This window comes from Arachis ipaensis, chromosome B9 (genome assembly GCF_059453495.1).
Source record: "Arachis ipaensis isolate K30076 ecotype BB chromosome B9, ASM5945349v1, whole genome shotgun sequence".
Classification (NCBI taxonomy): domain Eukaryota; kingdom Viridiplantae; phylum Streptophyta; class Magnoliopsida; order Fabales; family Fabaceae; genus Arachis; species Arachis ipaensis.
The window spans coordinates 44,664,804-44,677,910 of NC_142444.1; the positions used below are offsets into that span (position 1 = coordinate 44,664,804).

The following is a 13,107-nucleotide window of genomic DNA, read 5'->3' on the forward strand; positions in this document are numbered from 1 at the left end:
ATAATTGGAATAAGCTTGAATTGAATAGAAAAATAATAGTACTTTGTATTAATTCATGAGGAACAGCAGAGCTCCACACCTTAATCTATGGTGTGTAGAAACTCTACCGTTGAAAATATATAAGTGATGAAGGTCCAGGCATGGCCGAGAGGCCAGCCCCCTAAACATGATCAAAGGATCAAAAGATAATCCAAAGATGATCCAAAGATGTAAATACAATAGTAAAAAGTCCTATTTATGCTAAACTAGTTACTAGGGTTTACAGAAATGAGTAAATGATGTAGAAATCCACTTCCGGGGCCCACTTGGTGTGTGCTTGGCTGAGCATTGAGCTTTATATGTGTAGAGGCTTCTCTTGGAGTTGAACGCCAGTTTGTAACCTTTTTCTGGCGTTTAACTCCACTTTGCAACCTGTTTCTGGCGTTTAACTCCAGAATGCAGCATGGAACTGGCGCTGAACACCAGTTTGTGTCATCTAAACTCGGGAAAAGTATAGACTATTATATATTTCTGGAAAGCCCTGGATGTCTACTTTCCAACGCAATTGAGAGCGCACCATTTGGAGTTCTGTAACTCTAGAAAATTCACTTTGAGTGCAGGGAGGTCAGAATCCAGCAGCATCTGTAGTCCTTCTTCAACCTCTGAATCTGATTTTTGCTCAAGTCCCTCAATTTCAGCCAGAAAATACCTGAAATCACAGAAAAACACACAAACTCATAGTAAAGTCCAGAAATGTGATTTTTATTTAAAAACTAATAACAATATACTAAAAACTAACTAAATTATACTGAAAACTATGTAAAAATAATGCCAAAAAGCGTATAAATTATCCGCTCATCAAGTTACTTCTATCAAGATTGGTAATTTTCCTCTCTTATTGTTACTCTGCCTTGGATGTTAGAATTAACACTTTGGTTCTGAAGAGGAGAATGCACCTTTTTTAATTAACAAAATGATTTTGTCAATATTAATATGTTGGTTTTTCAGTGTAAAAATTTTAGTTCAGTTCTTTTGGTTGAATGGATATTGGATAGCCAACTCATTTGAGTGTTTTTATCTTCCTTAGCTGATACACCCTCATGGTTTCAGGAGGTTTCTTTACCTCATTTGAGAAATCACCCAGTTTTGATTCACTGCAAATGAGAAAAGGTATTGTATCGATTTACAAATTTATCATCTCGTGATTATTGTTACTTATTGCTTTTGTCATTCTGATTGATCCTTCTTTTTTTTCATGAAACATAGAATAGGTTGTCTTGTTAGCTACTTGAGAAAATTGTAGAATTGGTGCTTATCTTCTGTGTTTGAGGAGCTTGATGATACCTTAGTTTTCTCAAGAGTTTTTTCTACTTTATGTAAATGAATTTTTTTTATTCTTGTTTGTTGCATACATTTGGATTGTAGATCATAAGTTTGATGTATTATGAATTTTCTCTCCTTTAATTTCTATATTTCGATATATATATATATATATATATATATATATTGTGAATATTTTTGGTATTTATTTAAAAAATTAATCTATGTTTGATTCTTTTTATATTTTGTTGAAGTATAATTATTTATAAAAATCAAGTTTTAATAGTGGTATATGTGAAATTAGTAAAAATCTATAATTAGGAAATCAGTAATAGTTACCGATTTAGCTACTGATTTTAGATTTTTAGATCAGACATCAGTGACCGATTTTATCAGCGACCAATTTAGCAACCAAAAAAGTGGTCGCCATTTAACGACCGATTCTATTATTGATCGATTTAGCGACCAATATCGTTTGGTACTAGTTTGGTAGCATTGGTTGAAAATCGGTCGCTAATATCGGTCGCTAACGGTTATCGATCGAAGTTGGTCGCTATTTTTAAATTAGCAACCAAGGTTTTAGCGACCACCAGAATCGGTCGCTAAATTAGTGCTAAATCGGTCGCTATTCCGGTAATTTCTTGTAGTGGCCCCACTGCTACTCCACGACCAAAAGTTACTTCCTCTCTTTCTTCCTAAGTTCTTGCATAAATCTTTAGGCATCTTGTTTTTCACGAGTCTTTCTAACCTTTGAAGTATCTAAGTTAAAAAATTGACAAGTTATACAAATTAAAACAAAAAACAACAACTATAACTTGGTCGAAAAACAAATAGCAACAAACAACATTACATCACCTTCTACATGAGCATTTTTCATAATTTAGTCTCCTTCCACATCAAAATTGTCATTTTCATGTTCACAAACATAATCTTCCCTGTCTTAGATCTAGCATCCTCATTAGTTGGAACTTTAATATGTTCCTCTTCTCTTTCCACATGAATTCCTTATTCATCCAAAAAAGCATCGAGAGTTATTGCTGGATGCTTTAAGTTATTTTTTGAGTTTGTCAAGTTAGCTAGTTCTTTTTCAATAGCTCTAACATCCCCACCAATTGATTCAAAGTCATCTTCCTCTTCTATTTCCACTTCTACTCCTTCTGTATGCAAAAAAGAATTAAGAGCCATTGCTAGATACTTTGCCTTGCTCTTCATCTTGTTAGGGATTGGTTGTTCTTCTAGTTGAACATTACTCCTCACTTATTTATGGGAAGACCTTAAAGACAGATTCATAACATTGTCCACAAGTGTCTTATTTCTCCCTTCCATGGGATTCTCCCTACTTTGTTTGTCTCCAATTTCTGAAATTTTTCTCTTAGGATGTTGTGCTATCTTGACTTGATTACTTCCTTTATCACCTTTGGATATAAAATTTCAGACTAGTTTCGTAGCAAAAGATACTTCCTTAATTTCCATTTCTTTAACTTTTGCATGAGCTTGATACTTCTTTACTAGTCATTTCCTCTTTGAAGTTTCTCCGTTTTCCATTAAGTTGCTGGATAAAAACATTAAATACTATCAAACACAATTGCATACGCATCTAATAAGAGAAAAAGGTTACAAGAGAATAACAAATATGCAAAACAAAATGTTCACCAAATCAAGTAGTGAACCATAACAAACAATAACCTTATTCTATATCACAAAATGTTCAGCAAATCAGGTTCAAAGCTGTAAAAATAAAGCATGAAATTTGACTTATATAGCATGAATGAGGGAACAAGTCACTCAAAAGTCTTCGGAATCATATTCTTCATCCGATCTTGTGTTATACTCTTGGAAAAAATATACTTCTTTTGTGACATCGACAATAACTTCATTCAAATAATTCCTTACTAAGTCTACTTCACCATCATTATTAGGTATAGAAGGAACCATTGAATTATCAAATGGCTCATTTTCATAAGGAGGTTTAGCATCAATGTCAACTTGATCACTTATGTTAAATAAGTCCTTTGGAACAATCTTCATAACATAAAGTATATTTTTATCAAATACATCTTGCACATAGAAGCATTTGTGCACTTGACATGCCAATACAAAAGGCTCTTCCTCATAGCACTTTTTATTAAAGTTCACGTATGTCGAGCCATAAGCATCCTCCCTAGCCTCATACCAATCACATTTGAACAATGTAGTCTTAAAATTTCCATAGTAGTCCAACTCAATTATATAATTCACTCTACCATAATAAGAAACATTTGCATGAATCAGATTTGCATCCTTTGTGCTTGCAGAGCTTGTCGTTAATGCAGCTAAAGTAACACCACTATTTTGTATCTTACGTCTTACCTCACGTTGCCTAGTGTGAAATCTATATCCATTGATAAAATAATCAGAATATCTTTTTGCACATTGGGTTAGTCCTCTAGAGAGCTCTTTTATCCAATTTGAAACATCATGCCACAAAGCACGTACTTTAAACCATGTAGGAAAGTTCTTACTATGGTTCTTAGCTCTCATCCATCTTGTTCCTTGTTGATAGGTCTCATGCTCACTAAACCCAAAAGTATGATATTTGTAAGTATAAAAGAGACCTATCATAATTAGTAATTAAAATACCAAAATATACTAGAATTAGTATGATTTACCTAACATAGTCATCTATTTTGGGGTAATTCAATAATATGTAGCTATGAACTTGCTCTTGAGACTTGTCATCAAGAAGAAAAGTTTCACCCTTCTTTACTCCCAAAGGAACACCTCTTTTTGGAAATAGATTAGGAAATGCATCTGAAGTTTCCATCACAAAGTTATTAGGTTTATTATTATTTTTGGGTTGTCTATTCAATTTTTTTTGAACACCAGCATGTAAGTAACGTGAGCAAAACGTCAAACATTTTTCAACCAAATATGTCTCTGCAATAGATCCTTCAGGATGACTTTTGTTTCGAACATATAACTTCAAAGTACACATGTATCTTTCTGGAGGATACATCCACCGAAATTGAACTGGGTCACCCAATCTCACTTCATTAGCCAAATAAACAGGCAAATGAATCATTATGTCAAAGAAAAAAGGAGAAAAGATCCTCTCTAATTGACATAATGTTGTCATAATATCCTTTTCTAATTGATTTATCTCTTGTAATGTGATAGACTTTTGACACAATTGACAAAAAATAAGCCAAGTCAAATCAAAGGAACTGCAACTTGATTTAGAAGTGTTTCTTTGATAGGAAATTGTAACAAATAGTGAAGCATGAAATGAGCATCATGCGTCTTAAAACCAAATATTCTTCTCTCCAAAAGGTTCACACACCGAGAAATATTTGAAGCAGAGCCATCTGAAAACTTTACTGTCTTTAAGATGTCGCAAAAAATTAACTTTTCAGCATTGGTCATTGACTAGCATACCTTTGTCAGCGTCACCTTTTTTCTACTATTTGTTTTCTTGGGGTGAAGATTCTTTCGAATGCCTATTTCTTGCAAGTCATATCGAGCATTTGTGTGATCTTTTGTCTTATCAGAAATATCCAAGAGAGTTCCAAGAATACTATCAACTATATTCTTTTCTATGTGTATCACATCTAAGTTGTGTTGTAATGTGTTATACTTCCAATAAGGTAAATCAAAGAATATTGACCTCTTCTTCCATGGACTATATTTTTTTGGTTTTAGTTTCCCAAATGAATTCTCTATAGACTTCAATTGGTTTAAAGCTTTAGTACCCGTCAATAATGGTGGAGTGATATGAGTATAACCGTCGGTTAAGAATTTCTTCTCGGTAAAGGAGGAAATAACTTCGTTGCAAGTATAGTTCCAAACTGACAAGTAATGTTCAATCAAAGTTTAATTTTGGTTGTCACAAGTCCAACCCAATAAAAATAACCGAGAGTATTAGTCTCGGATTGTCTTCTCAAGGAATTGCAGTAAGGTATGCATATTATTGGTTATGGTATCCAAGGGGGTGGGTTGGTAAAAAGGGGCAAGAAAATAAACCAAGCAATTAAGGTTAACAACTACTAAAAAGAGGCATTCTTGGCAAGGACTGAGAATATAGGCTTTCTATCCTAGTCATTAATTATATTACAACAATTATCAAGAGCTAATCCTATTTAGTCATCTCCAACATTGGAAGAAGGTATAATGTTATCTTCACACGAGAGAATGTCAAATAAGACTAGTTAATCTCAATTCAAAAGTCCTAATCAACTCACTAATTGAATTAGCAAGAGAGTAGAGTCAATGGAAACAATATTAACTAACAACCCTAGATCACCAACATAAGTTGGGTATTAATGATTCAAGATTGCCTAATTTCTCTTTCCAAGCCAAGAATGCTCAAAAAGCTACTCTAACATCCGACCAAGCATTTTGTCAAACACTTGGAAGGCATACAAGGAAAGCATGTTAAATTGCAAGAAATATAAATTCTACAACTATCCAATTGTAAGGAAACAATAACAACAACTCAATTAAACAATAAAGAAACATAAAATATAAATTGCATTAAACGAAAATTAAAGTAACAAGAGTACTCATAAACATAAAAGAGGCTCAAGGGGAAATTAACAAGAAAACTAAGAAGAACAAAGATATAAGAACAAGAAATTGTAAAGAAAACAAGATGAAAACAAGAATTAAAACCTAAATTAAAGAGAGTTTAACCTAATTCTAACCTAATTCTAGAGAGAAGAGGAAGCTTCTCTCTCTAGAAAACTAACTAAAGCATCATTCTAACCTAACTAATTGCTCCCCCTTTGACCCATCTTGAATTTTGCATGAAATAGTCTCAGAAATGAGTTGGATTTGGGCCTGGGAAGCTCAGAAATCGTCCCAAGCGAATTCACTTTAAGTGAGTCACGTGCCTTTTTATAACACTCTTCCCCAAATACCCTTCACCAATCACCTCCATATCTCTTCCCAAATACCCTACACCAATCACCTCATTCACTTTTCCTCATAAACCCCACCTACCTTATACACACTATCACCCTCCCTTGGCCGAATTCACCCTCACCCTCCATCTCCTCCATTTTCTTCTTCTTCTCCTACTTTCTTTCTTCTTATGCTCGAGGACGAGCAAACCTTTTAAGTTTGGTGTGGTAAAAGTGTTGCTTTTTGTTTTTCCATAACCATTTATGGCACCTAAGGCCAGAGAAACCTCTAGAAAGAGGAAAGGCAAGACAAAAGCTTCCACTTCTGAGTCATGGGAGATGGAGAGATTCATCTCAAAGGTCCATTAAGCCCATCACTAAGAAAAGGATGGAGCAAATAAGAGATCCCACTCATGGAACTCAACAAGAGCATGAGAAAATTCCTCATCATGAAATTCCTGAGATTCCTCAAGGGATGCACTTACCTCCACAAAACTATTGGGAGCAAATTAACACCTCCCTAGGAGAATTAAGTTCCAACATGGGACAACTAAGGGTGGAGCACCAAGAGCACTCCATCATTCTCCATGAGATTAGAGAAGATCAAAGAGCTATGAGGGAGGAGCAACAAAGGCAAGGAAGAGACATAGAGGAGCTCAAGAGCACCATTGGTTCTTCAAGAGGAAGAAGATTCCACCCTCACTAAGGTGGACCTATTCCTTAATCTCCTTGTCTATTTATTTCTTTTTCTATTTTCATTCTCTATGCTTTATTTTTATTTATGTTTGTGTCTTTATTACATGATCACTAGTGTCTAGTGTCTATGCCTTAAAGCTATGAATGTCCTATGAATCCATCACCTGTCTTAAATGAAAAATGTTTTAATTACAAAAGAACAAGAAGTACATGATTTCGAATTCATCCTTGAAATTAGTTTAATTATTTTGATGTGGAGACAATACTTTTTGTTTTCTGAATGAATGCTTGAACAGTGCATATGTCTTTTGAATTTGTTGTTTATGAATGTTAAAACTGTTGGCTCTTGAAAGAATAATGAAAAAGAGAAATGTTATTGATAATCTGAAAAATCATAAAATTGATTCTTGAAGCAAGAAAAAGCAGTGAAGAACAAAGCTTTCAAAAAAAATGGCGAAAATAAAAAAAAAAGAAAGAAAAAGAAGAAGCAAGCAGAAAAAGCCAATAGCTCTTTAAACCAAAAGGCAAGAGCAAAAAGCCAGTAACCCTTTAAACCAAAAGGCAAGGGTAAAATAAAAAATATCCAAGGCTTTGAGCATTAATGGATAGGAGCACCCAAAGGAATAAAATCCTGGTCTAAGCAGCTAAACCAAGCTATCCCTAACCATGTGCTTGTGGCATGAAGGTGTCAAGTGAAAAGCTTGAAACTGAGCAGTTAAAGTCGTGATCCAAAGCAAAAAGAGTGTGCTTAAGAACCCTGGACACCTCTAATTGGGGACTCTAGCAAAGCTGAGTCACAATCTGAAAAGGTTTTCCCAGTTATGTGTCTGTGGCATTTATGTATCCGGTGGTAATACTGGAAAATAAAGTGCTTAGGGCCACGGCCAAGACTCATAAAGTAGCTGTGTTCAAGAATCAACATACTGAACTAGGAGAATCAATAATACTATCTGAATTCTGAGTTCCTATAGATGCCAATCATTCTAAACTTCAAAGGATAAAGTGAGATGCCAAAACTGTTCAGAGGCAAAAAGCTACTAGTCCCGCTCATCTAATTGGAGCTAAGTTTCATTGATATTTTGGAATTTATAGTATATTCTCTTCTTTTATCCTATTGATTTTCAGTTGCTTGGGGACAAGCAACAATTCAAGTTTGGTTTTGTGATGAGCGGATAATTTATACGCTTTTTGGCATTGTTTTTACATAGTTTTCAGTATGTTTTAGTTAATTTTTATTATGTTTTTATTAGTTTTTATGCAAAATTCACATTTCTAGACTTTACTATGAGTTTGTGTGTTTTTCTGTGATTTCAGGTATTTTCTGGCTGAAATTGAGGGACCTGAGCAAAAATCTGATTCAGAGGTTGAAAAAGGACTGCAGATGCTGTTGGATTCTGACCTCCCTGCACTCTAAATGGATTTTCTGGAGCTACAGATACCCAATTGGTGCGATCTCAATTGCGTTGGAAAGTAGACATCCAGGGATTTCCAGAAATATATAATAGTCCATACTTTTTCCGAGTTTTGATGACGCAAACTGGCGTTCAAACGCCAACTTCCTGCCCTATTCTGAAGTTAAACGCCAGAAACAGGTTACAAACCAGAGTTAAACGCCACGAACAGGATGAAACCTGGCGTTTAACTCCAAGAGAAGTCTCTACACGTGTAAAACTCAATGTTCAGCCCAAGCACACACCAAGTGGGCCCCGGAAGTGGATTTCTGCATCATTTACTTATCTCTGTAAACCCTAGTAACTAGTTTAGTATAAATAGAACTTTTTACTATTGTATTCAAAGTCTTGGTCATGCTAGTTCCCCCTCTGGGGCCGAAGCCAATGAACACCATTATCACTTATGTATTTTCAAAGATGGAGTTTCTACACACCATAGATTAAGGTGTGGAGCTCTGCTGTTCCTCATGAATAAATGCAAAGTACTATTATTTTTCTATTCAAATCAAGCTTCTTCTTATTCTAAGATATTCATTCGCACCCAAGAACATGATGAATGTGATGATTATGTGACACTCATCACCATTCTCGCTTATGAACGCGTGCCAGACAAACACTTCCGTTCTACATCAAAACAAGCTTGAATGCATATCTCTTAGCCTGCATTCCGAAAGATCGGAGTCTTTGTGGTATAAGCTAGAATCAATTGGCAGCATTCTTGAGATCCGGAAAGTCTAAACCTTGTCTGTGGTATTCCGAGTAGGATCTGGGATGGGATGACTGTGACGAGCTTCAAACTCGCGAGTGTTGGGCGTAGTGACAGACGCAAAAGGATCAATGGATCCTATTTCAAAATGAGTGAGAACCGACAGATGATTAGCTGTGCGGTGACAGCGCATTTGGACCATTTTCACTGAGAGGATGGACGGAAGCCATTGACAACGGTGATCCCCAACATAAAGCTTGCCATGGAAAAGAGTATGAATGATTGAATGAAGACTGTAGGTAAGCAGAGATTCAGAAGCAACAAGCATCTCCATACGCTTATCTGAAATCCCACCAATGAATTACATAAGTATCTCTATCCTATTTTATATTTTATTTATATTTTAATTATCAAAATCTCATAACCATTTGAATCTGCCTGACTGAGATTTACAAGATGACTATAGCTTGCTGTAAATCATGTTGCTTGTATGCGAAGTTTGTATTCGTAGGTTTTGATGAATGACAAACCAACAAACGACATGAAAGACAAACCAACAAACAACTTGAATGAACAAGCATGTTGAAAGATCAACCAACATTCAACGTTGAGGAATGAAGAGTTGAAAGCAACACAACAACAACAAGAAACTCAAGTCCACAACATTTGAAGACAAGTATAGTGTCTTAGGACTTAGGTAACTTCTTGTTAAGAACCAATTGCTAAATCTCTCAACACACACTCACAAAATGTTTTGATGCACATCTTGCAATTCGATGCTAGCCAAATGGTTTAAAAACTTGTTTTCAAAGGTACAAAAGCATAGGAATTGACTCCAACAAAGTTTGAGATCAATCCTAAGTATTTTGAAGTGATTTTAAGCCATTCTTTAAGGTTTGCATCGATGCACACTCATCTTGCATCGATGCAAAGCATGCGACGACTTGTTGCATCGATGCAAAGATGTTTGCATCGATGCAACCTAGCTGAAAATTCAAATTTCAGCTTCAAAGACACATTTGCATCGATGCAAAGTGTTATGCATCGATGCAAATGATTCAAAAACATAAAAAACGGCTAGTTTTGACAAAAAGGCTCCATCCCATTAACTCCCCAACGTTTCTAAGGTTTGGGGAGTCTATAAATAGATGGATTGAAGCCTTATTTCATATACTTGAGTATTTGCAAACTATCTTGTTCATATTCTTTCATTCTACACATTTTTTTTAAGGTGTTATAATACACAATTTGAGAGAGCAATATCAATTGGTTCAATAGTGCTAAACTTGTAATCATACACTCTTCTAGAGAGTACTCATTTCGTCTCAACAATTCTTTGAGAATTGTTTTCTTGTACACTTTGTAAATTGGAGTGTGATCTCCAAGGTTGAGTCAAGAGTTATAAACACTATAGTCGGTGAGGATACCAAAGAAGTATACTAAGTATTCAAGGCAAATCTTAGAGAAGGTATCTCTAAGTGGAGTGGGTTAGTATACGAGTGGTGATCATATACCGTGAGGTGTTAGAAACTAAGGACTCGGATTGTAAAAGGTTTTGCGCGAGCACCTTGAAGCTTGGCAATAGTGGAACTTCTCAATAGCGATTGAGAAAGAAAGTGGACGTAGGACAAGGATTGTGCCGAACCACTCTAAATAGCGTTTGCATCTCTCCAAACTCATCTCTTCAATATTATTGTCTTTTACCTTTGAGCAAATAAATTGTGATCGAAAAGTAGCTTCGTAAGTACTTAAGAAATAGCTTAAGTCCGATTGGGGAAAAGCTTGATCAATTTATTTGAGTTGGTGTCTATTGGAAAGTAAAAGCTCCTTATAAATGCTTAGCAATTGAGTTAAGCTCTCGGAAAAATACTAGTACAATAACACTTTTGTATATTGTCTTTAACTTTCGCAAAAAGATTCATTGTTGTTGCAATACTCAATTCACCCCCCTCTTGAGTAATTGTGCATAGGTTCTACAAGTGGCATCAGAGCTTAACCCTTTGAAAGACTTAACCGTTTAAGGGAAAAGATCATGGCAAGCACAAGCTTTAACAACAACAACACTAGTGAAGGTAACTCAACCGCTAGACCTCCTCTTTTTAGCGGAACAAATTACTCTTATTGGAAAAATAAGATGAGAATTTGGATCCGTTCTCAAGATGTGAGAATTTGGAAAGTGATTGAGAATGGAAATCACATTCTAACAAAGACAACAAGCGCTAAAGAAGGAGAAGTCTCCGTCTCAAAGCAAGTACCGAAAGGAGAAGATGAATATAGTGACGATGATTGGAAGAAAGTGGCAATGAATGATAAAGCCATCAACTTCATTCATTGTGCACTTAACGAGCATGATTATATGAAGATCTCTACATGTGAAACCGCTAAAGAGATTTGGGATAAACTCCAAATCACTTACGAAGGAACCGACCACGTTAAAGAATCAAAGGTATTTATGTTGGTTCATGAATGGGAAAATTTTAAAATGAAAGATGAAGAGAGCATTGAAGAAGCTCTTGAAAGACTCTCCAAGATCTTCAACAACCTAAGCATGCTTGGCACAAAATACAATGATAAACAAATTGTGACCAAGGTGCTTACAAGCCTTACACCAAAATGGAACTCCAAAGTGAACGCCATTGTGGAAGGAAGGCTCTATGATCAACTTACATTTGATCAACTACGAGGTAATCTTCTCACCTATGAAATGACTATGCTAAATAGACAAAAAGGTAAAGAAAGCAAGAAGAAAAGTCTCGCCCTTAAAACAACATCACTACAAGAAGAGAGTGATGATAATGAAGAAGAAGGAGATGAAGAATGTGCACTCTTATTAAAAAGATTCAATAAGTTTGCAATGAAGAAAAACTTCAAGAGCAAAACAAAGGTACCAAAATGCTATGAGTGTGGAGAAGTTGGACACATTAAACCCAATTGTCCAAAACTTCAAAAGGAGGACAAAAACAAGAAATTTAAGAAGAAGGAGAAAGCATACATATCATGGGAGAACGAGGATGAATCCGACTCCGATGACGACGAGGTTGCAAATCTTTGCTTAATGGCAAGCGAAGAAAAGGTACGTGTTGGAGCTAAGGATACAAATTGGTATGTTGATAGTGGATGCTCCAAACACATGACCGGCGATGAATCAAAGTTCACTGCAATAGAGCCTACAAACGGAGGAAACGTGATCTATGGAGACAACAACACCGGCAAAGTAATCGGCGTTGGAAAAGTTGGTAAAAATTCTTCTACCTCCATAGATAATGTTATACTTGTCAAAGGTCTCAAACATAATCTCATTAGTGTTAGCCAACTTTGTGACAAAGGAAACTTAGTCACCTTTGATTCAAAATGTTGTTTGATAAAAAGGTAAGACACTAATGAAATTGTGCTAATTGGACACCGTGTTGACAATGTATACATGATTAATCTAGATGAAGTTTCCTCAAATGATGTGAAATGCCTTGTTAGTAAAAATGATGAAACTTGGTTATGGCATCGTAGAGTAGCTCATGCTAACATGGACCATCTTAGCAAGTTGGTCTCTAAAGAGTTAGTAATTGGCTTACCAAAGCTACGTTTTGAAAAAGACGTCTTTTGCGACGCATGTCAAAAGGGAAAACAAGTAAAGGCCTCTTTTAAATCCAAAAACATTGTTTCAACAACAAGGCCATTACAACTTTTGCACATGGATTTATTTGGTCCTTCCAGGACTATGAGCTTTGGTGGCAATTACTATGCTTTAGTTATTGTTGATGATTACTCTCGATTTACATGGACCTTGTTCCTAGCAAACAAGAGTGATGCATTTCGAGCATTCAAAAGATTAGCCAAAGTTATTCAAAATGAAAAGAATTTGCATATATCATCTATTAGAAGTGATCATGGTGGAGAATTTGAAAACAATCTTTTTGAAACTTTTTGTGAAGAAAATGGCATTGAGCATAATTTTTCCTCTCCTAGAACACCACAACAAAATGGTGTGGTTGAAAGGAAAAATCGTCATTTAGAAGAAATGGCGAGAACTATGCTCAATGAGGCTAATATTCCTAAGTACTTTTGGGCGGATGCGGTTAGT

At 35.5% G+C, this 13,107-nt stretch overlaps 2 protein-coding genes across 2 annotated transcripts in view; one reads left to right on the top strand and one right to left on the bottom strand.

Moving 5' to 3' along the window:
- LOC148544505 (uncharacterized) overlaps window positions 1-13,107 on the top strand; it is an 87,176-nt gene that overhangs the window by 49,112 nt on the left and 24,957 nt on the right. The window contains exon 3 of the mRNA XM_088498945.1: window positions 9,528-12,066. Within this exon, the coding sequence (XP_088355071.1) occupies window positions 11,062-12,066 (1,005 nt within the window). The 5' untranslated portion in view covers window positions 9,528-11,061. The remainder of the gene's footprint in view (window positions 1-9,527; window positions 12,067-13,107) is intronic.
- LOC148544507 (uncharacterized) lies at window positions 3,085-4,360 on the bottom strand. Its single transcript, XM_088498944.1, has 2 exons — window positions 3,948-4,360; window positions 3,085-3,853 (listed from the first exon to the last, which is right to left on the bottom strand). The coding sequence occupies exons 1-2, from the start codon at window positions 4,358-4,360 to the stop codon at window positions 3,085-3,087; spliced, it is 1,182 nt and encodes a 393-aa protein (XP_088355070.1).